Below are 22,757 nucleotides of genomic sequence, written 5' to 3' on the forward strand. Positions count from 1 at the left end.
TTGCATGTTCAAAACTTCTGATCTTCCAGTTCCCCTCTGAGGCCCATGTTCCTGGCACTCAGGTGCTGAACATGTACGGTGCCTGGTAAAGTCAACAGCACCTCCACAAGCTTTCATAATCAGGAGTGTTTAGTCTGGCGCCATAGCATATGTTGCAACCACCATTTCTGTGTGATTGCTGTGGGCTACGAGGACTACCTTCTAAGGAAGATTATCCTTTAGTCTTCACATTTGTTCTATCTGAACAAGTGATTCCAGATCTGTTCCCCATTCTTTCTAAAACCCATGCCCCTGGTGGCCTGTGAGGACCTACACCTTGCATGGACATCTCCAGACACAGAATCCCTGTATGCTTTTATGACCAGATCCTCAGTACCTTACTTTTGCCAGAAGTAGGACTTAACCCCTCACATTAAATTTTTCTGTGCCAATCCAATTTTCTTTTGAGAAAGACTCAGAGGGTCCTCTTCTCTTCGACCTTAGAATGATCATAGTTGGGGGGGGGGGAATGAATAACTAGCTTCCCAAGTTAGATAACCCCAGGTAGGACATGACTCCCACTGGGCCACATCTAACCTAGAATGTGCCTCCTTTCCCAGGCCTTCCCTTGCAAGTCCAGCTGCATGAAGAACCTGGGCATGAGCTTTCAGGGTACAGGTGATACCTGTTTGTCTAATGACAGCAACTTGTCACCTTGAAATTCAGTAAACTCGTCAGTATTCTATGCTTCTATCTCAGGGCTTTCCCTCTTAAATGCAAATTCTCTGTTACTGGTTGGTACTACTATCCCAGGGCCACCACCACAAGCCCAGTGGTACAGGAAAACACTTTATACTAAAAGAAGGTGCCTTCTCGAGGCACAGGATAACAATGGCCAGGCTCCACAGCGAAAAGAAAGTGCACTGCATTTCAACCTCTACTGGCAAAAATCCTTATGCAGTACACAGGATGAAAGTTTCCAAGCTGTTCCTACTTCAAATTCTAGCTGAATCTTTAAAGGGGCACTTTGCAATTCCCTGGATTTTTTTGTGAAAAACTTCCAGGTCCTTTGCTGTATTTCTATAAGCCCTTTACCCTTTCTAAGTAGTACTACAAGAATGAATCTCCTTTTCCTTTCATATCTCACATATCTGAACCTTTCTCTTGGCTTAGTCTTTTCAGTCTGCCACTGCTCTTTTCAGAAGACCAGTATTTCTCCAAACCACTCTAGTTCCGTCTTGATTTCCTTTAGAAAAAAAAAAAGTTAACAACAAAAACAACACCTGGGGGCACCTGGGTGGCTGGCTCAATGGGTTAAGTGTCTGCCTTCAGCTCAGGTCCTGATCTCAAGGGAGCTAGCTGTGTGAAGCCCTTCATGGGGCCTCCCTGCTCAGCAGGAAGCCTACTTCTCCCTCTCCCTCTGCCTCTGCCTCCAGCCTCTCCCCTGGCTCAGGCTCCATCTCACTTTCTCAAATAAATAAAATCCAAAAAGAAAAAAAATTAAAAATTAAAATTAAAAAAAAAAAACACCTGATCTCTAGAATCTGAGCATTTGCAGACACAGGCCTTAAAATCATCTTCTTAATGTTTGGGTTCACATTTCACAGACTCACTTGTCTATTTAAAATCAAAAACTTCTTAAATAAAGAGGCTCTCATTCCTTTTTTATTTTTTCATAATAAAATCTACCACTCTTCTATACATGAAGCCACAGTTCTAGGATGGCCTGAACTTAGAGAAATCAACAGATCCAGAGCAAATATAACTCCTGTTTCAGTGTAGAGGAGCTTCTGATGGAGTATTAAAGTAATGCTTCTATGCCCTGAGGCAGTAAGTAGCTCTGTTCCTTCATCTGCTTGACTTTGAGACAGTCTCTCTGCAGAGAGGGTGCTTTCTTGGTCTGCGCATGATTGGTGGTCTATAAAGATCTTAGATAAACTACACAATTACATAAAATTCATCCCTCCAGGGTCTTCCTTTGGCCTGGAATAAAATTAACTGAATGTGGTAAAGCCAATTTATCACTTCCTACCTTGTCCTCATTTACACAATTTAAAGGAGGAACCTCACACAACAGCATTCTTGAAACATGGTCACTTTTGCAGTACAAAGTTCTGGCCAGGAACTTTGGCTAAAATACACAAAAGCAGAAAATGCTAGTCTACCCCAAATGACCAAAAAGATCAACACCTTCCTCAGCCTCACCTACAGCACCAATCCAAGCAGAACCCACAAAATACAAAGTTTAAGTGCCTCAGGCCACCCACAAAACCCAGCTAGGATCAGTGCACCCTGCACTTGCTAAGGCCTGAGTGCCCATCACAAACAACTGTGCCTGGTTAATCCACCTGCCTATGGACTAGACCACAATAAGCTTCCTGGTCCCTAAAGGTCAAAGTAGTAAATGCTCTTCTTCCTACTGAGTGAGAAACCCAATGAGCAACAGATACAGAAATCAGATGAAGACATGAACTTTTCATTGAAAAACACTAATATATACCGGAAAATGTGGCTTACAGATGACAACTCTCCTTTGTTCCCCTCCACATTTCCGTTTCCTGTCCCATCGCCTGTGGTGGGGTGGGAGTTGGGGGGGATTGTAGGCCTCCCCCTTGAAGGCAGAACCTACTCTGCTTAGCCTACCTAAGCTGGTAGGTTAAGCAGAGAATCCACCAGACAACAACCACGCTCTCTGCAAGTAAGTAGGGGCTCAGAGAAAACACCCAGAAGAAGCTGAGTCATATACCCAGGTATTACTCTAATCCTTCAACAAAAGTTCATCCATAGGGAAACATGAAGTATGAGGAAAGAGTTTGTCCTCCAAAATGTATTGCTCTTATAATGTCAGCTCATTAGATCTTCAGTGCCTAATAAGAGCTTTGAATACAGCAGGAGTTCAACAACTGTTTGGATAGTGAGTGGAAAAATGAACTCACCTCGAATGAATAAAACACAGTTTTGAACTTGTGGAGGCTAACAATGTAATACAAAATAGGTTACATGTCTGGGAAATGCAAACCAAAATGGCTGGAGTTCTCAAGTGCCAGGAAACCTATCGGGCATAATCCAATCTTCTAGGAATGCTCATCTTCATCATTAAGTACTGCTGCAATTTGGGTTATGAGGATTCTCTGCCCAGCCTTCTGGATGGTTCAGGTAATGTTATTATAGGTCTTGGATGAAGGGTGTTGGCAAAGATGGAAGACTACTTGATGCTAAACTATGCTTGCTGTAAGTATTTGCCCTCTTCAGACTTGCCCTCATTAATATGGAAGATTATATAAGAAAAAAGTAGGCAAGATCTTACAAAAAAAAAAAAGAGAGAGACAGGGTCTAAATTATAAAACATTTAGGTTTTTAAAAAATCCTTGGGAAACTCTTTGATTTTGATATTTAATTTCAAACTAATTTGAAGTCACAAAGGCTTTTAACAAACTATACCTAAAATTCTTTCCTATGTTAATTGCTAATAAGTTATTCTGTACCTATTAAGTTACTATTATATTTATTTATACATTCCCAAAAATTTATTGAGCACTATGTGCTGGGCATTGTGCCCATTCCCAGGAATTCAGCAGTGGATAAATCTATGTGGTCTCTGCCATCATGAGGCTTAGGTGTAGCATGAACATCAATTTCTGAAACAAATACCACTAAGGATGCTAAGCCATAATAAATGGAGAATTTGAAAACCAAGAAACAGGCAAAACAGCAAGTTCCAAGTCTAGAGGGAAAAGATAGGGTGACAAATTCTGGGAATAGAAAAATATCCAACATGGCTGCAGCAGAATGAGCAAGAGAGAAGAGCTTTGAAGCTGGAGAGGACAGTAAGGTAAGATCTCAAAGGGCCTTCTTTACCCTCAGAGATAAGGAAGCACTCTAAAAGTTACAAAAGAGTTCACGTGATGGGAATGGGTGTGTGTATGTTAAGATTACTGAAAATGCAATTGGGAGAATGCAGTGGCAAAAAAGTAGAATATACACAATTAGGAGGCAGTGGGCCAAGTGATGGGGTTGGGGAGCACAGATGGATTCAAGAAAGACAGTGAAGGCTGAGCAGTAAATACTTGGCACCAACCAAGTACTTGGCAGACACTGTGAGGTGGCTACTTACATCCCATTTTACAGATGAGAAAACAGATTTAATGAGGTTAATTTGCTCAAAGTCATTCAGCAAATAAATAAGAATCAAACCTAAATGATACCAAAGTCTTTGTATTTGACCAAAACTTTAGAAATTTGCTCTTTTGCCAATTAGAAATACTTTTCTGCAAACCATTGGCCAGCATATTAACAAGAGCTGCAAAATGTTTATGACCTTTGACCTAGAAGATTCACTTTGAAAATAAAGTTGAAAGCCATAACCCAAAGATGGGGAATAATACATACAAGGACATTTACTGTCAAGCTATCTATAAAAGAACTAGAAGTAATCCAAGTGACTCTATAAACAGGGAGCATATCAAGGGAACTATTCATTATTTTCACAGCTATAGTATTTTCATACTATTCCATTATCATTGCCGACATGATCCTGAGAAAATTACTGAATCTTTCCTAAAATTCAGCTATAATAATTATGCTTGGTGAATCTCTCAACTCTCTATGGAAACAAGCATTACTAATACTAACCATAATCATATTTAGTGAAAGGACTTATTGCCACTTGCTGATTAAGAGTTCACAATGTACAAACCTGAGAGGCAGGAACTCATCATACTTTATGCCATCCAATCCTCATGAGAACCTAAAGTATAGACAGTGTTATTCTCTGGAGGCCACTAAGGTAACAAAGAGAAGTGAAAGAGCCTGCCCTACATCATACAGCTTATTAGTAGTACACCCTAAATTTTAACTGTAAAGCCCACGTTCTTTTCAGTATGCAAAGCCAACCCCTGGTTATCAAGGAGAAAATGAAGGTTCAGAGAAACTGAGCTAACAGAGCCTCAGAGATCACAAAGCTAATTAGTGATACAGCCATGATTTGAATGCAAATCTCCCGATTCCTGGTAGATTGTTTTCTCTTTTACTATATCACAGTTGTCAACAGGTAAATATAACTATGGAAACTAAATCACTTTTAAAGTCATAATAGTCGGGGCACCTGGGTGACTTAGCGGTTAAGCATCTGCCTTCAGCTCAGGGCGTGATCCCTGGGTCCTGGGATTGAGTCCCGCACTGGGCTCTCCACAGGGAGCCTGCTTCTCCCTCTGCCTGTGTCTCTGTCTGTCTGATGAATCAATAAAAATAAAATCTTTAAAAAAAAATAAAGTCATCATATTCTAAGGCCTTTAGATTCTATTACCCTAAATAAAACATCAGCAGAAAGAATACAACAGAAGAGAAAATTTGCCAAAACAGAATGTTATCATTCCCAAAGGACTGTGGGAAAAGCCCTATACCATGGAAAGATTAGATGAGGCGGGAGAAGGAAAGGGTCCCAGATTATCACGAAGTACCTACCACATGCCCAGGGCTATGCTAGACATTTAGCCTGAGTTCACTTGCTCTCCACTATGCAGGAAGAACTATCCCTATTTCACAAGCAAGGAAACTAAGATGCTGAGAGACTAAGGGATTTGCCTGCAGTTGCTCATCTAGTGGGATGGGATTTGAACGCAGGCCTGTCTGATGCTAAAGTCCATGTTCTTTCAATATACCATGCTGCCTGGCAGAGTATGAATTGTATATACATTCATACATATACATATATACATACATCACACACGCACATATGTATGTATTTTGCATCCTGTGATTAAGATGAGGGACACAAAATCTGGCATTCTTCTATTCTTTAAGAATACAGTATAATACATATATAAAATATGTGTTTATCAATAGTTATTAGCAGGGCTTCTGATTAACAGCAGGCTATTAGTGGTTAAGTTTTTGGGAAGTCACAAATCGTACACAGATTTTCAAATGCACAGCAAGTCAGTACACCTAAGCCCCATGTTGTTAAGAGTCAACTGTAATCATTTTTTCAATGTTTTGTCCATTGTCCCCAGACTTTGAGCTCCAAATTCTGACACTTTGTATCCTATTCCCACAGATTCCCTGATACTACTGTATCCAAGGGATGGATGGATAGAGCCAAGGTAGACAGGAAAGGATGGAGAGTTGAAGGCAAGAGAGCAAGGCCTCTATAAGAAGTACTTCACAGGAAAAATTCTGAACTCAATCATTTTCCAATTTTCCCTAAAAAAATTTTTAAAGATTTTATTTATTCATGAGAGAGTGAGAGAGAGAGAGGCGGAGACACAGGCAGAGGGAGAAGCAGGCTCCACACAGGGAGCCCGACGTGGGACTCGATCCTGGATCTCCAGGATCATGCCCTGGGCTGAAGGAGGCGCTAAACCACGGAGCCACCCGGGCTGCCCAATTTTCCCCAAATTTTAAGGACTAATAGGATTTAACTTCTCTTGAGGACTTGAGTCTTAAGTATTCTGTTGTGAGAAAAGTAATGCACGCTTACTCAGGAAACCAAGTAACCTTGGGCAAATCATTGCATGTATCAGAGAGCTCAGGCTGCCCACTTTTAAAACCAAGGAGCTGAGCTACAATTGCCTCTAAGGACTTTTCCAGCTCCGTAACTGTATGACTCTTTGAATGATACAATCAGTTGCCATACTGGTCCGTTTAAATAGGACCTATTCTTCCCCAGAGCCTAGTGTAGTATGTTGATTAGTTCGGCAGCATTCTCCATAATTCAAGTTTAATTTTTTTTTTAGTTTTTGAGTCCATGGTTTATAGGGTTGTTTAACTATTGTCAATTTCACTTCAGCTGTCCCTCTTTCTCATCTTAACTTGCAATTTGTCATCTCCCTGGATTTAAAAAATAGGCTTAAGGGAAAGGATTGGCACATTTACTGAGTACCTACTAAGTGCCAAATATCAAATATGCATTACTGCAATTAATTTCATCCCTTCAACATCACAAATAGGTATTTTATAAATGTGGAAACCCAAGAGCAGAATGCCCAAGGTACCCAAGATTATTAAGTGCCATAGCGAGGATCCAAAGCCAGGTTAATATATTCAAGGCCCAGGTGCTTTCAACTACACAATGCTGCCTCATGAGTTTATGGGAAAAGTCCTTAAGTCAGAATCTAAGAACTCTCTAATGGTTAGTGTAAAAGAAGTTTAGCTTATTGCATTTACATGGAATATAGAAATCTATTTTCTCTCTTCTATAGAGAGATGATGCTATTATTAAATGTATTTTTTCATTTAGCTTTATTTTATATAAAGCCCAGCAAGGCTTTAGGTAATTCCCAAAAAGGTAAGCTTACCGAATAGCTTAGGGCTAGCTAGATAGGTGAGAAATTAATTTATATGCATCACTGAAAACTGGCGAACGATTTATTAAACATGGAAAAAAAATACATCCTTTACCAAGTTTCTAACTACTCTTCTCTTTGCTAAGGTCATTAAATCAGACTGAGATCTGATCAGGTCTCAATCAGAAAGAGAATTCAATAAGGATTTAACTATCGGAGCCACCACATAAACCCTCCTAAGAGTCCAACTTCACATTTTAGAACTTACAGAAATGAAACTGATGTTAACGGCAATTATGATACATTCTCTCCTTAAATGGGGTCTCTGGAAGCACCCAGATCTTTCATGTGAGCGCTCATTCTGAACTCCAAAGATTCCCTGCTTCCTCCTCATGAGGATAAATGCGACATTCTACTGAATCCCCAAGTACAGTTTATGGGAAAACACAAGGCTCTATTTTCAAGTACTCTCATCATAAATAATCTCAAGCACTTCTTGTGTGGCTGACTGTGGCCTAAGCTTACTAACTTCCTTTAGCCAACAAATGCTCTCTCATATTTGAAGGTCAAATGCCAGGGAATTTAATAACTTTCTGCTAAATCTACATTTTGGAGTATCAGTGTGACAGAACTATCCTTTCTCTGTCAGGCACTGCACACACGATTAAGGAAAGTTGTCTTACCTGAATGATAACATTACCCACACCCGCCCTCCACCCCCCAAAAAAAGCTTGTAAAAAACAGATGCTCCAAGCTGGCTGCAAAAGGGGCAGGCAGCCTTGTTGCCACAGGGAACTGAAAAAGGGGACTTGAGTTTCTGGTTCACTGGTGGACATTCACTCAAGCACACCCCTGGGCTCTGGAGACCACAAACCAAAAAGAATACCTCTAGTGTATAGTGTCCAACTTCTCAGAATCAAAGTTTTCATAACACTTGGTTCTCTCTGGGCTTCTAATTTATTAAATATTCTCTTCAAGACCCAAAGCTCTCCAAGAAAGCAACAAAAACATGTGCATATTGATGCACACTTGTAAAGTCTGGGACAGTTGCTATTTCTAGAAACAGTAACAGTGGTCACCACCATGGGGGGTAGATGGGACAGATTAAGGGCAAGACTCAGGAGGACGGGGGTAGTAATGATAAAATCTAAGTGAACTTGCAAGGACGGCAGCAAATCTGGGGACTCTCTCTGGGATTTACAGAGCTGGAGTCTGACTCGGGGAATAAGATGCCAAGAGGGTGACAGTAGGCACTGCCAAGAGGGTGACAGGAGGCACTGCAAAGAGGTGATGAACACAGTGGCCAGCTAAAGTGAAGCTGAGCAGTAAAAGCAGGCTGGTGAGTGAGCTTCTCCAACAGCTCTCTTCAGCTCAGAAGCAAGAGCGGGAAAGCCTGTGGAGGACGGTACTGTAGGGAGGGGGTGGCTGGCCCATCCAATGTCACAGCAGGTGAAGGAACTGGGGATGAATGTAGAAAGTCTGACCACATATCCGAGCAGGACTCAGAGGAGTATGCAGCCAAGAACAAACAGACCAAGGAAAGGAGAAGTATCAGTCAACAAGTAGCACAAGGAAGACCATGAACGGTTAGGTAGGTGGGAGGGAGTGAGAGGTGGCTAGTCAGGAGGTTAGAGGCAGAAAGAGAACAGGCCTTAGACAGTGAGTTAAGTTACATCCCCATTATGTAGTCTGACTCTCTATATGGTCTCTGCTCCCACAATGGTTAAGATCCTCAAAAGAATAGTCCATCATCGGATATCACAGGCCACTCACCAAAGTCATGTAACTTAACATCTTCGTGCCAAATGCCATGGCCATATTCCAATATTAATGTTATGGAGAATATTTCATCACCACTCAGAATAACTGTCCTGTTGGGGACATCACTGAGATCTGAATGTCTTTGCACATTCTTCATCTCACACACACTCTCTCTCCCCACCCAGTTTCTTTCTCAAGCCTTCTTCCTCTCCTGTAACCACTCATGCCTCTATCCTCTTCCTGGTGTCATCTCGCTCACCCAGCTATGTGCACTTTTGCACCTGCCTCGTAGCATCCAATGACTTACTTCCGTTCTGCATTTTGCAAAAAAAAAACCTGACTCGGGCTAAATCTGCTTTCTTCCTGCCCCATAAATGCAGAAAGTTCCTATAATTTATCTTTAGGACTCCAGTGCCCTGCACATAGGAGATTCTAGACAGATATCTATGGAAAGGACAGAAATACCTTAACCCATGCACATGTCATACACTGCATGTCAGCAAAATTATCAAGGCATCCAAAAATGCATTACCTGGGACCAAGCATTTGCCATGCTCATTCACTCTAACTGTAGTCTCCCTCCCCATCCTCTGGTTGTATAAAAGCATGTCTGAAGCAAAATCCAGGCTGTGTAGACTAAAAGCCACACTGGGTCAGGGACTGAGTTTTATTTACCTTTGAATCCTCAGTATCTACTGTAAAACCTAATATATAGTAGACAAACTGATGACTTAATGAACTCATATGCACAAATTCTCGTAAAAACAGAACGAAATAGTGGAGGAGCTAAGAAATTAACAAAAAGCAAATAATCCATGAACTAGATCATCAGAGTCTAAAATAAATGTAAACCAATTTCATTAGTTTAGGCATTTCTATTTGAAATACAGTAAATTTCAGTACAAGGAATTACAATGTCATTCTGTACTTGCAGGGCAGGCCTGGCTTTTCCCAAACATATTCCCAGTAATTTCCTCACACGATTCACCATCCAACCACTCAGCTTGGTAGCAGGAATGGGAAACTTCACAGCATTTGGAATTAGGACAATTGGATTCAAGTCCTGTCTTCACCACTTCCTGTCTGTGTGACCTTGAACAAAGTGCACACCTCCATTTCCAGTGCACACCTCCATTTCCTTCTCTGTAGAGCAGTGATAAGATCTTGTTCTTCCTGGCTCTTAGACTCATGAGGATCAAGGATGTGGGAGAAGAGGAAGGAAATAAAATCTTGCTGAGTACCTACTATGCCCCAAGCATTTTACAAATATTATTTAATTCTCACCACAATCCTGCAAAGTAGGTATTACAATTTTTTGCCTATGCAGAAATTGAGACGCAACAAGTAATTTTCCCCAAAGTCATCAAGTTCGCCAGAGCTGGGATTCAAATATATCTGATTCGTCCCAAAGCTCTCTTCATGCAACCATAATGCCTCTTTAATGAGCTCTAAATATGCGTAAAAAATTTTAGCTGCTATTCAGCATATTACTGGTATGTCAGTATTTGCTATTATTGCTATAAGCATGGAAGGCAGAGACAAAAGCAGGTATTTGGTAAGGCCACATGTTAGAGACACAGCTGAGCTTCTCAGGTCCCCTGACTCCTGGCCTGAAGCCTTTTCATTAAACCATATTGCCCCATGCTCCCAGGAAAAGGCTGACATTAGTGGGCACAGAGGCATGATGCTTGCTTATTCAAGCCAGCTGTTACTGATCTATTTTAAGGCAAGCACTTTGAAAAATCATGGAAGGTGAGTATCAAGTGTTTCATTGACTATTCCATATTAATTGACCCTTTAGAGAACTCCCATGTGAGTAGCATATCCTGCTGGCTTCCTGTTAAGCAAGCAACTCAAAGGCTGAGTACAATTCTTGCAACACAAATTTTGAAAGCATGTTCAGATAGCAGCACAAAATTCTAAAATAATTTTCTATGAATACCAAAAGTATCTACTACTTTCCTATTCATGGTTCTGTCCACTAAATACTTAAGATTGGAGAAAGGCAAAATGCAAACTTGTGATTGGCCTTCCCACAATGCAGGATCTATATTAACAGGGTTGCATGAAGATATATAACAGGCTAAATAACAGCTAATAATAGGTGTCCATGCATTTACAAGAAGAATGGTTATAATAAAGAAAAAAAAAGATAACCATTTGAAAGCCTACTATTTAAAACAATGACGTTTCCCCCTGCCTGGGGAAATGTAGGCACTCCTGAGTTCACTCAGGAACAGAGCACAGAACCTGTGCGCAGGACCACATGTCACGAGGCACAGCATTAAAAGGCCAAAAAGGATGAGCTACACTCATTCTCCTGCTCTCTCATTAACTCTCCTCATTTTTCTACCCGATTTTATTTCCTTTCACCATCATATACCTGTCAGAAGTCTATCTCCTATTGTACACTGCATGAAATGATGTGTGTATAAAATCATCCAGCTGATACATTCAATACCCTGAAACCAAAATTATTACTCAGTGACTAGTATGGAGGTGCTATTGTAAATAACCACAAAACCAACCTGAGAACATTCTTCTAAGCAAAGACTGCAAGAGAACAATAGAAGGGGGGGGTGTGGATTCACTACAATTCACATTCAGATGTTCCAATAGCCTTGCTGAAGGAACTCAGGTAGCTTTATACAGAATTCTAATTCTGATCTTGGCTCCACCCTGAACCACTTGCTAGTACAATTTACTACACTCCTCTTAGCATTGGAGAGTAGCTATCACATGCCGGTAACAGTGATGGTTTCATTGTAGTGTGACAAGGAGTTAATTCATGCAAAACGTTAACACTCTGCCTTGTAGGTTTCTGCAGAAGTAGTAATCATCATAGTTTAAAAAAAAAAAAATCAACATTTGTTTTTTGTTTTGTTTTTTTTAAAGATTTTATTTATTTATTCATGAGAGACACAAAGAGAGAGAGGCAGAGACACAGGCAGAGGGAGAAGCAGGCTCCATGCAGGGAGCCCGACATGGGACTCAATCCCAGGTCTCCAGGATCAGGCCCTGGGCTGAACGCAGCGCCAAACCGCTGAGCTACCCGGGCTGCCCAAGAATCAACATTTGTGAATTTGTTATGCGCTTGTCACAGAGCTAATTCATTTGGTCCTCACAGCCACCCTAGGGGGGTAGGTTCTTTTATTAGGCCTATTTTAGACATGAGGAAGAAGAACAAACAGTTCTAGACACTTTTTGAAAGTCATTCAGGTGGCTGACTGGTAAAGTAATATTATCTATTATTAGTAATGGCACCCAATGAACAGATGTTTTTGAATTTTAATGACAGAGTGCCAAGTACATCTTATTAAAATTTATAGGTATGTTTGAAAAAGTGGTTAAAAAAGTTATCATTTCTCATCCATCCATGAATTTAGTTTATGGCTATTTATGTGTATTATGTATGAGTCTTGGCATCAATTTCTAGAGCTGTGTAAATGAACAAGCCTATGGCAGCCTCATGCAGGTCACAGCCTGGAATGCACACAAAGTATTGCAAAAACAGTGCAAGGAGTGTCACGCTCCACCTATACACACTATACAGTGTGGCACAAAGCAGTAAGTTATCAGCCAGGGTGACTCTTGAACTACATCTTCAATCACACATGTAAGGGCATTTCAAGCAGAGACATGCGCACGTGCTGTAAGACAGGACATTTAACAGCACAGCTCATCTGAGAAGCCACAAAAAGCACAGGAAGCACAGAGTGGAAGAAAACTTTGAGAGGTGGAGCAGACACCTCTAGCAGACTAGACAACAGGTCCTTGCAGGCTTACTAATGAATCTGGATTTTAGCCCCTTGTCCACCAGGAACCTCCAGTTCTGAGGAATTACCTGACTCCAGTTACCTGACTGTTTGCCCCAGCAGTTCAGAGAAACCCTAGGAATCCTCACTCTCCACCATACTCAATGTTCAAGCAAGCCTTTGTGACTCTACTGTGAAAATATATCCTGAATCAAATGAGGGTAAGGACAGCATTTGCGCATTCAAACGGTAAGCTCCAGAAGAGAACAGGTGACACAGGAAAGCATGGGGATAGAGTGACAAAGGAACTGGCCTTCGCTAGGAGCACTGATAATCCACCCAATGAACAGGAGAGAAAGCATCATCCATGGGCACAGACGCAAGAAGGTGAGAATGTGAGGAAGTTCTCTGATGGTCTGTTTTCTCAGTAGACTAGGAAGCAAGGTCACCAGATGAGAGAGAAGAATGGAGACAAAGATGAAGGAGATTCAACAAGAAAAAGTACCAGGGAGGTGGGAGGATGGGCAAAATGGGTGAAATGCAATGGAAGATGCAAGCCAGCGCTTATGAAAGAAGTCACAGGGATGAGATGAAAGGTACAGCATAGGGAACATAAGCAACGGTATTGCAATAATGTTGTACAGTGACAGGTCCCAGCTGTACTTGTGAGCATAGCATGTGATGTGTAGACTTGGCGATTACTAGGTCACACATCTGAAACTAACGTAACATTGTGTGTCAACTACACTTAAAAAAAGAAGGGAGACAACTGGGTGGCTCAGCAGTTGGGTGTCTGCCTTTGGCTCAGGGCATGATCCCGGTTTGGGATCGAGTCCCACATCGGGATCCCGACGAGGAGCCTGCTTCTCCCTCTGCCTGTGTCTCTGCCTCTCTTTCTATCTCTCATGAATAAATAAATAAAATCTTTTAAAATAAAAAAAAATAAAACAAGGTACAAGTAGTCATCAGGGAGAGTCAAAGTAAATGGTCTAGGGCAGTTCTGTAACTTTTTGGTCTCAGGGTCTTATTACACTCTTAAAATAATTAATGGGGGATGGGGCGCCTGGGTGGCTCAGTGGTTGAGCATCTGTCTGCCTTTGGCTCAGGTCATGATCCCAGAGTTCCATGACTTGAGTCGCACATTGGGCTCTCCTGCAAGGAGCCTGCTTCTCCCTCTGCCTGTGTGTCTGCCTCTCTCTCAAATAAATCTCAATAATATAATAATTATTGGGGAAACAATAATCACTGAGAACCCCCAGCAGCTTCTGTTTATGGGGATTATATCTATCAACATTTAATATACTAGTATTCTCAACTGAGAAACTATTAAAATATCTACAAGCACATAATCCGTGGTCCATCACAGCAATGACATGAGCAGTGTCATGCAGGCTTTGGAGATTCCACTATACACCATGAGAATACTGAAGAAAAGGCAAATAATGTCTTAATTATAAAAAAGAGTTTTGACCTATGGAACTCCTAAAGGTATCTATCTATGGTAGATATACCTCCTAAAGGTTCACATACTTTGAGAACCTCTGGTCTAGAGAAATGCAATCAGATGGCTGGGTAGTGTGGGTGCCCCACACTACCCAGGTTAAGGATCATAAATTTAAAGTGAGAACAATCTGAATGTTCTCCAACAGATCCAACAGCCAAGATGCAGGCAGGAGTAAGTGGAGTAGGATTTAACCAGGGCTGCCCTTTACTCAAATAAGTACCACAAATCAAGAGAAGCCAGAATTATAATGGTGCAGTATTTAAGCCAAGGAGGAAGGAAATAAAGACACAAAGACGGTGAAGAGGTGACAGGACCAAGAGTTCAAAAGATTGTTGGATTTTAGGAGTTTGAGTAAGCCAGAAAGAAACAGTAGTAAGAGAACAGGATGCTTGACACAGGGAATACAGAAAGTAACTCATAGTAGCTTCAAACTTCACAGCCAAACTGAATGTGCTGTTTCCCTCTGAATCTGCAAGTCCTCTATCGGCCCCCTCACAAGTCCCCCATTACCCAAGCCTGAAACACAGGCTCATTCTAGATACTCCTAACTCTCACTGCATGGGAAAGGCCCCAAAGCCTTGTCCATCCCAACTCTCCAGCAAGTCCAACTTTCTGTCCTTCTCTACCGTGCGTGTCCCACCCTTTCTCTGGCATGGCAGTCACCGGCCACCTCCTCCCCTGTCTGAACTGGAGGAGCAGCCTTGCTCAGGCCCAGGTGAGCCCATCACGCTCATCCTTCCCCCTCCCTGCTGGGGGCGAGCTTTGCAGTGAAGTCGGATCCTGTGATGGTCACCGCTGGAATCCGTGAAATGGTTGCACCAACAGAGACAGAGATGCCACCAGGCAGGTGTAGGCTATCAGTATGAATCTGGGCTCCACCGAGGTATGAAAAGTAGGTAACGTTACAGTGAGCTGAAAGGACGCGGGAAAGGGAATACGAACAAAGACAATGAAGGAGGCAATACAAGTTTCTATGGGATGTTTAAAGAAAAACCAGCGAAGAAACAGAGAGGATAGTAAAAGTGATGAGAATGAGGAATGTGCAGTGTGGTAGGAACTAAGGGAGAGTTTCAGAAGGAACAGAAGAGGCCCTGTCAAATATCATAGAGAGTTTAAGAAAAATAATTGGGAAAGAGTCTATTGTATTTGAAAACCAGGAAATTGGTATCCCTACTGAAAGGTGTCTGCATTACAAACGTGATACATTTATCCCCCATCCACAAAACAGAAACAACCCACTCATACTTTCCCACTTTGCTCACCCTGGCAGCCATGGGATCGTACCTCACCAATGACCTCTCAGCACTTTATCCTTTATCCCAGGCTCCGGTTCCCAGGGAGCCCAGGGTAAGCCATCAAGAATGCCTACAGGGCAAGTGCTCAAGATGCCTTAACAGGACTTAACTACTTTATATGAAAAGATCTATTGGTATCAAGTTTAACATTATGCTGACAGATTATTCAAGAGAATAATCTTACAAATGGCAAAGAGATTCCTGATTCCTGAGAAGACTAATAAGGACATTATTTTGAACTGATTCACTAAAGCTGTAACTGTGCACACCACTCTTTTTGGACAATGACTGCCTTTTTTGCCTCCCTTCAGAATAACCCAGTCATCTTCACACAGCACCCCCGTGTTTGGGGGACAAGGAGTGTAGACGTATTGGAATGCCCACCTTAATGCTAAAACTAATACAATCCTAGCTTTTGAAAAAACAGACCGTTATATATAGCAAAAATAAAGGATTTTTTTGTTCTTTTGTTTTTTCCTTTTTGAAAAAGTAGTAACAGCAACAAAATCCAACTGCACGTTAGAGCTTGGAAGGAAATCCTGAGGACAACAGTGGTGTACTCTTTTAGAAATGCTGCATCATGGGATCCCTGAGTGGCGCAGCGGTTTGGCACCTGCCTTTGGCCCAGGGCGCGATCCTGGAGACCCGGGATCGAATCCCACATCGGGCTCCTGGTGCATGGAGCCTGCTTCTCCCTCTGCCTGTGTCTCTGCCTCTCTCTCTCTCTGTGACTATCATAAATAAATAAAAAAAAAAAATTAAAAAAAAAAAAAGAAATGCTGCATCACCTACACTTGATGCTCAGAGTAAAAAACAGAAATCAATGACTGAGAGGAAATGGCATGAAGAGGAGCAATCTGAGGGAGAAGTTTTAGGAACACATGAAATTTTATATTTTCTTATATATTTATTTTTTCTACGTATACATTTTATCATATAGCAGTTTTATATATGTATCTAAAACTAAAAGAGCTTTCAGTAAGTATAAAATTAAAATTCTACTGGACAAGAAAATAATTATCGAGATCTCTTGTCTTTTCCGAAAGCCACCATCACAGACACCATACTCCCAGAGACGGGTCTATGCTTGTATAGCTGTCTGCATTGATCCTCTCCTAGCTGCTCTTCTCCAGTGGGGTATTTACCCACCACACACCAAATTTGCTTCTGTCAAATCACCAAGCAATTTCATTTTTGACAGTCCATCCTCGTTTTACTTGACCTATCAGCAGAGTGAGCAGACATCCCAAATGCTATCTCCCAGAAAAACTTTATTCACTTGGTCTCCTGAAACCACACTCTGCTGATTTCACCTCCTGCCTCAATGGCCATTCCCTCTCAACTCCTTTATAGGTTCTCATCCTTCTACCCTTGACACATGGGCAAGGCCAGTGGCTCACTCCTTTGACCTTTTTTCTACACTTCTCCCTAGGTGAGATCACCTGGGCTCATGATTTTAAATACCACTTTTACACTGATGACTCCAAAATTCACACCTACAACCCAACTTCTCCACTGCCTGCTCAGCATCTCCACCAAGACGTCTACAGGGCATTTCAAACATAGCTGGCTTCACACCTCCCCGATCTCTTCGGACATCCACCAAAAGCTATCCTTGCTCCAGTCTTCCCCATCTCGGTAAGGGCAACTCCATCTTTCCAACTTCCCAGGCCAAAATTTTGGAGTCATTCTTGGCTCTTCTTCTCATACACCTACGCGGTCTCCAACATGAAGAAGTCCTGCTGACTCTTTCTTCAAAACATACGCAGAACTGAACTATTTCTCACCATCTGCTCTGCTATCACTCTGGTCAGATTTTGCCTTCATCTCTTGCTGGAGGGACTGTATTAACCTGACTGCTTCCATTCTTGCTGTTCTATAATCTACTCTCAGCACACAGCCAGAGTGACCCTTTTGAAAGGTAAATCCAGTCAGGAGCCTTCCCATTTCACTCAGAGTGAAAAGTCAAAATCTTTACAAGAACACATTAGCCTTAAAAATCTGGCTCCCATATTCTGACTTCACCATGGCCACTCTTTCCTACACTCACTCTCCTCCAGCCACAGTGGCCTTGCTATTCCTCCAGTGTACGCATCATGTAATTGACCTCAAGACCTATGCCCTTGGTATTCCCTCTGCCAGCGAAAATCTTTCGAACATCCATATTCTGCATTCCCTTACTCTATTCATGTTCCTACTCAATTGTCACCACCTCAGAGAAGCCCTTCCTACCTTCTATGAAACAATCACATTTTGCTCTAGTCCCTTACGGGGTTGAAGTCTCCTCATAGGACATGCTATAATAGTCATTTATTTCTCTGTTGTCCATGTCCCCCACTAAGGTATAAATCCTTTTAGGGCAGGAATTTTGTGGCCTTTGTTTATTGCTTCAAGCCAGTATCTGTAACAGTGCCTGACACATAGAACCAAGTATTTGCTGAAAGCCTGAATAATTCATTTTAAGACAATTCAAAGTTTACTAATACCATACACAGTAGTAAGTAAATTCATCAAATGTATTACTCTCATCCTAAAACAAATTTTCCATTACAAAATAGTTAAGATTAAAATAATCTCATTGATAGACCTCTGGTTGGTTATATGCATTCAGAGACCTTAACCACTAAAAACAACATCAAGGCTACAACCTACGCCCTTTCACAACGCACTCCTGATACAACTCTCACAGATAAACAGTTCTGGGAGATAAGCGCCTGTGTGCTTTATATCCTACCTAACAACCTTTTGGATGAAAAATAAATCCAATATATACAGATGCCAAGTTTCTTGGATTTCCATGAATCATCTAGACTTATTCTTTATAAAAGGAACATGTTAAATGGGTGACTAAATATTGATGAATGTCTTCCTCTAATTCATTTTACCGTATTTTAAAGATTTTATTTCTTTATTCATAAGAGACGCACAGAAAGAGAGAGAGAGGCAGAGACCCAGGCAGAGGGAGAAGCAGGCTCCATGCAGGGAGCCCGATGTGGGACTCCATCCCGGGACTCCAGGATTAAGCCCTGGGCTGAAAGCAGAGGCTTAACTGCTGAGCCACCCAAGCATCCCCCTCTAATTCATTTTAAATGAAATCTAAATCAGGGCCTTTAAAGTAGTACTTCAAAAAAAAAAAAAAAAGATTTATTTGAGAGAGAGCATGGGGAGAGGGGTGGTAAGGTGTGGAGGAACAGAGGAAGGGAGAAAAGCAGACTCCCCACTGAGCAGGGAGCCTGAATAAAGTCTGCTAGTGATACAAGAACAAGTTAGGGGCAGATGGGGCTAGGCAGGAAAAGATAAGGGAAAGGCCCCAGAGTCAGGCTCCTGCCCAGCCCAACAAAAAAGGTTAAGACAGTAAAAACAGAAAAAATAAACCTGGCTCCCTAGCTCCAAAATGTCAGGGAGTATCCCACTTTAATGGCTACTAAGTAGTCACAGAAACTCACCAGACTACAAAGACACAGGTCATTAAGTCCCTGCTCAAACCACAGAGGCACAAGAATGCCACAGGCTACCTGACTAGACTCACAGAAATCCTAGATGTAGAGAAATGTCATGAAGAAGATATTAACCAGAGGGAAGGGAACACCTTGTTGGGCTCATGACATTTGCAAGAACAGCTTGTTTATTATTATGATAATTAGGAGTCCATCTTATCTGTTCTAACTATAGACAAGATATTGACAAATCCACACAGATATTGACAAGAAGTATACCAAGTTCCCGGGTCTGTTTCCTACAAAAGACAACCCCTCAATGGCAACCCTGTCAGGACCCCTCTCACTTTTGAGAGCTTTCTCTGTATCTCTGTTTAGTAAACTTCTACCGCTTTGCCAACTCTGCTGGGAGACTCATTCTTTAACTCTGAGACATGAACCAAGCTCTCCCAACTCTCTGGTATCCCGGGGAAGCATGTCAGGATTTCGCTAGGTTACTAGGTGATTCACTATACAATATGAATATCACTGATGGGGTTAGGAGTCATAAAACCAACCAGAAGCAGCTAGAAAGATGGGAGTAGAAATATCATTCCAAAGGGGTTTACATATTTTGCAGTTATTTTAAAATTTTGATTGTAACCTATTAATATGACAGTAGGAAAAAAACATTTTAAATAATTTTACTAATACTGAACACCTATTAAGTGCTAGACACTGTAGGCCTGCTAAATAGGTCACCTTGTTTAATGAAACCATTAGTAAGTGTCATTTAAGGATTTAATGACAATCTATAATACAAACTCCTCTATCCAGCAGCTGTTCGGCTGCCTTCCCTCTGCAATGTGGTCCAGGACCAAGAAGGAAGCAGAGACAGACACACCATATCCAACTACTAACCTTCAGGGGTTCACTTTTGAGAGGAGCCCTCACTCACAGGACATTACAGAGAAAATTGCATTTAATTTGAAACTAGAAAGCTCAGGACTGGACAGATTAATTCAAACGCAAAATAGCCTAAGGCAAGTCATTCAGCTGTTTACCTCTTTATAATCTGATGGCTTCTCTGATAGCACAGTATAATAATTCCTTTAGGGCAAGGATCCTGATGCGTTCATTGTGGGACCCCCAGTAGGGAATCGGATTCTTAGAGCACATATGTGCTCAATTTCCATTAATGATGCTTATAACGATGCTCCTCAGTGATCAAAAAGATTAAGTTACATTGACTATCTTCTACAAAGGGCAAAAACCCGTTTGAAAAGATTTTCATCCATTGTTAACATCCAAATAAAGGTTAGAAGATTAAAAGCGAGAGATCCTCAGCTGTCCAGAGAAATTGATTATCGAGAACAACTTATTGAACAAGCTTTGAGGGTTCCAGGAAACTGAAGTTTCAGGAAGAGCACACAATACTGTATTCCCTGCTGCTGGACCAAGGCATCCTGACCCGCACTGCCTCCTGAGACCATAGGCCAGGTGGAAAATGGTCATCTGTAAAAACTGGACAACCAACTGCAGCTCCCTATAGAACTTTGCTCAGAATAGCAGCTTCTAGGTTACTGGAAAGGTCTGTTAGACTCCTTCACGGGATATCCAGAATCGAGACAACTCTGAAGGGGTCCACAGATTTAGCAATCATCACCCGGGATTATGGCAAAGTCTGAAATAATTTATCGCCCTTCTAAATTCATGTGGTTCTCACCACATACAAGCCTGCTCTGTCTTGGGGGCTGCTAACCAGCTGACTGAAGGCAGACAGGACAAGCAGGGGAGGCAGAATGTGGGGTGCACAGGAATTCTGGTGAAATGCTGACATCAAGAAGAGAAGATGAATGTGCGTGCTCTAACTTTAAATGCATCATTATTAAACTTCATGGAGTCAGTTCCATTTTAAAAGGCACCGCTCTAGTTGCCGGTAGCTGAGGCTCTATCACTCAGGATTAGTGATAAAGTGTGTCTGGGAGGGGGCTCCTCCCCCCTCCCAAGTTGAGGACGGTTTTCTATAGGACAAAGAGAAAACAAAGGTGCTGAATGGGGTTTAGGATCTTTCTGCACGGAACCTTTCTGACAGAAGCACGAAAGTACCGCGCCTCCGAGCTGGGGCTCTGGAGTTGCCTCTAGATGCGCACGGCCCCCGGAGTCCGAGTTGGTTCGGTCTGTGAAACCCCTGGAGGCGGCCCCTCGGCGCTAGGCTGCACCGGGCCACCTGGGCGAGCACCGGGTGAAGGAAGCACAATCTCTAGCGAAACTTCTCGTTTCCCGTCGCCGCTGGGGAGGCCGGGCTCGCCACAAACAGCGGCTGCCAGCTGGCCGCCGGCTCCGCGGGCTTCCCGGGACCGCCCGCCGCCCCAGGGCCGCCGCCGCACGCGTAACGGTCCCGGAACGCCCTGCGCTTCCTACGCTCGCCCTCGGGTCGTGGTTCCTCTTTCAAGAAGACACGGGGACGGAACGCAAAGCAAAGAGCAGACTAAACGCAGTCACCCCCATCGTCTCAGTTTCTCCCTCAGCAGCGGTGGCAGAAAGGCCGGAGCAAACTCCTTTTGTTGCGCGACTCCCGAGCGCACCGAGGAGGGGACGGGCACCCTGCGAGGGCCGCCGCCGCCGCCGCCGCCCGGAAGGCCCGCAGGAGGGGCCCCGCGCCGCCCGCACCCACCCGGCGTCGGCCAGGGCCCCCGCGCCGCAGCCCGTCGGGCCGAGGCCCCCGGCGTAGGCGGGCCCGGCCCGCACCCAGATGTGTGCATTTACACAAAGAAATTAGCCGGCTGGGGGGGCGGCTGCCCGCTGGGGGGGGCCCGGCTGGGGGGCGGGGGGGCTGCCGGCGGGGGGGGGTGGGGGGTCCCGGCTGGGGGGGCTGCCGGCGGGGGGCGGGCGCGGGCCTCCCTACCTGGGACATCTGCGGCCTCAGGTTGATCTCCTTCAGGTTGATGGCGTGCGCCCGCAGGTTGTTGAGGAGCTGGCACAGCAGGACCCCGTCGCGGAGGGTCTGCGCCAGGTCGAACACCTGCGCCGAGTCCCAGGTCACGCGGTGGTTGGCGGGCAGCACCTTGCAGTGGATGAGCCACTGCGCGCACTGCTTCCACGGCTCCATGCCCGACGGCTCCGGGACGCGGCCCGGCCGGGGCAGGCGGCGACGCTGCGGCCGCGCTTCCTCCGCGCCCCGCCGACGCCGCGGCCGGCCCCAGCCCGGAGGGGGGCGCGGGGGCGCGGGAGCGGCCGGCTCGGGGGCTGCGCGCGGGGCTCGGCTCGGGTCCCGGCCCGGCTGCTCCGCCGCCCGGCCGCCGCTGCAGCGAGTCCCGCGCGCTCTCCGTGCGCCCCGGCCGGCTCGGCGGCGGCGGCGGCGGCGGCGGCGGCGGCGCACAGGCTTCCGACTCGCGAGCCCGGCGCCCGGCGACTGAGCATGCCCAGCGCACGGCCGGCCCGCCGCCGGCCGCCAGTCCCCGGGGGCGCCTGGGGTCGGAGCCCGGGGGGGGGGGGGAGAGGGGGGACCCGGTGCCCCCGCCCACCTCGAGTCCGCAGGTTGGAGGAGCGCCCCCGTGCACACGCGCGGAGACACACACGGGCGCACGCGCACGGGCACAGGCGCGCGGAGACACACACGGACGCACGGGCACACGCGCACACACGGGCGGGCACACACGCGGAGACACACGCGAGGGCACACGCGCGCGCACACGCGGAGACACGCACAAACGCGCGCAAACACAGGCACACGCGCGCGGGCACACACGCGCGCGCCCGGA

The 22,757-nt window shown here is 44.2% G+C and overlaps 1 protein-coding gene across 1 annotated transcript in view; it reads right to left on the minus strand.

The window, feature by feature from the left end:
* VAV3 (vav guanine nucleotide exchange factor 3) overlaps positions 1-22,168 on the minus strand; it is a 352,818-nt gene extending 330,650 nt beyond the window's left edge. The window contains exon 1 of the mRNA XM_055339940.1: positions 21,902-22,168. Coding sequence (XP_055195915.1) covers positions 21,902-22,105 — 204 coding nt within the window. The 5' untranslated portion in view covers positions 22,106-22,168. The remainder of the gene's footprint in view (positions 1-21,901) is intronic.
* Positions 22,169-22,757: the final 589 nt, after the last annotated feature.

This window comes from Nyctereutes procyonoides, unplaced genomic scaffold (assembly GCF_905146905.1).
Source record: "Nyctereutes procyonoides isolate TBG_1078 unplaced genomic scaffold, NYPRO_anot_genome, whole genome shotgun sequence".
NCBI lineage: Eukaryota > Metazoa > Chordata > Mammalia > Carnivora > Canidae > Nyctereutes > Nyctereutes procyonoides.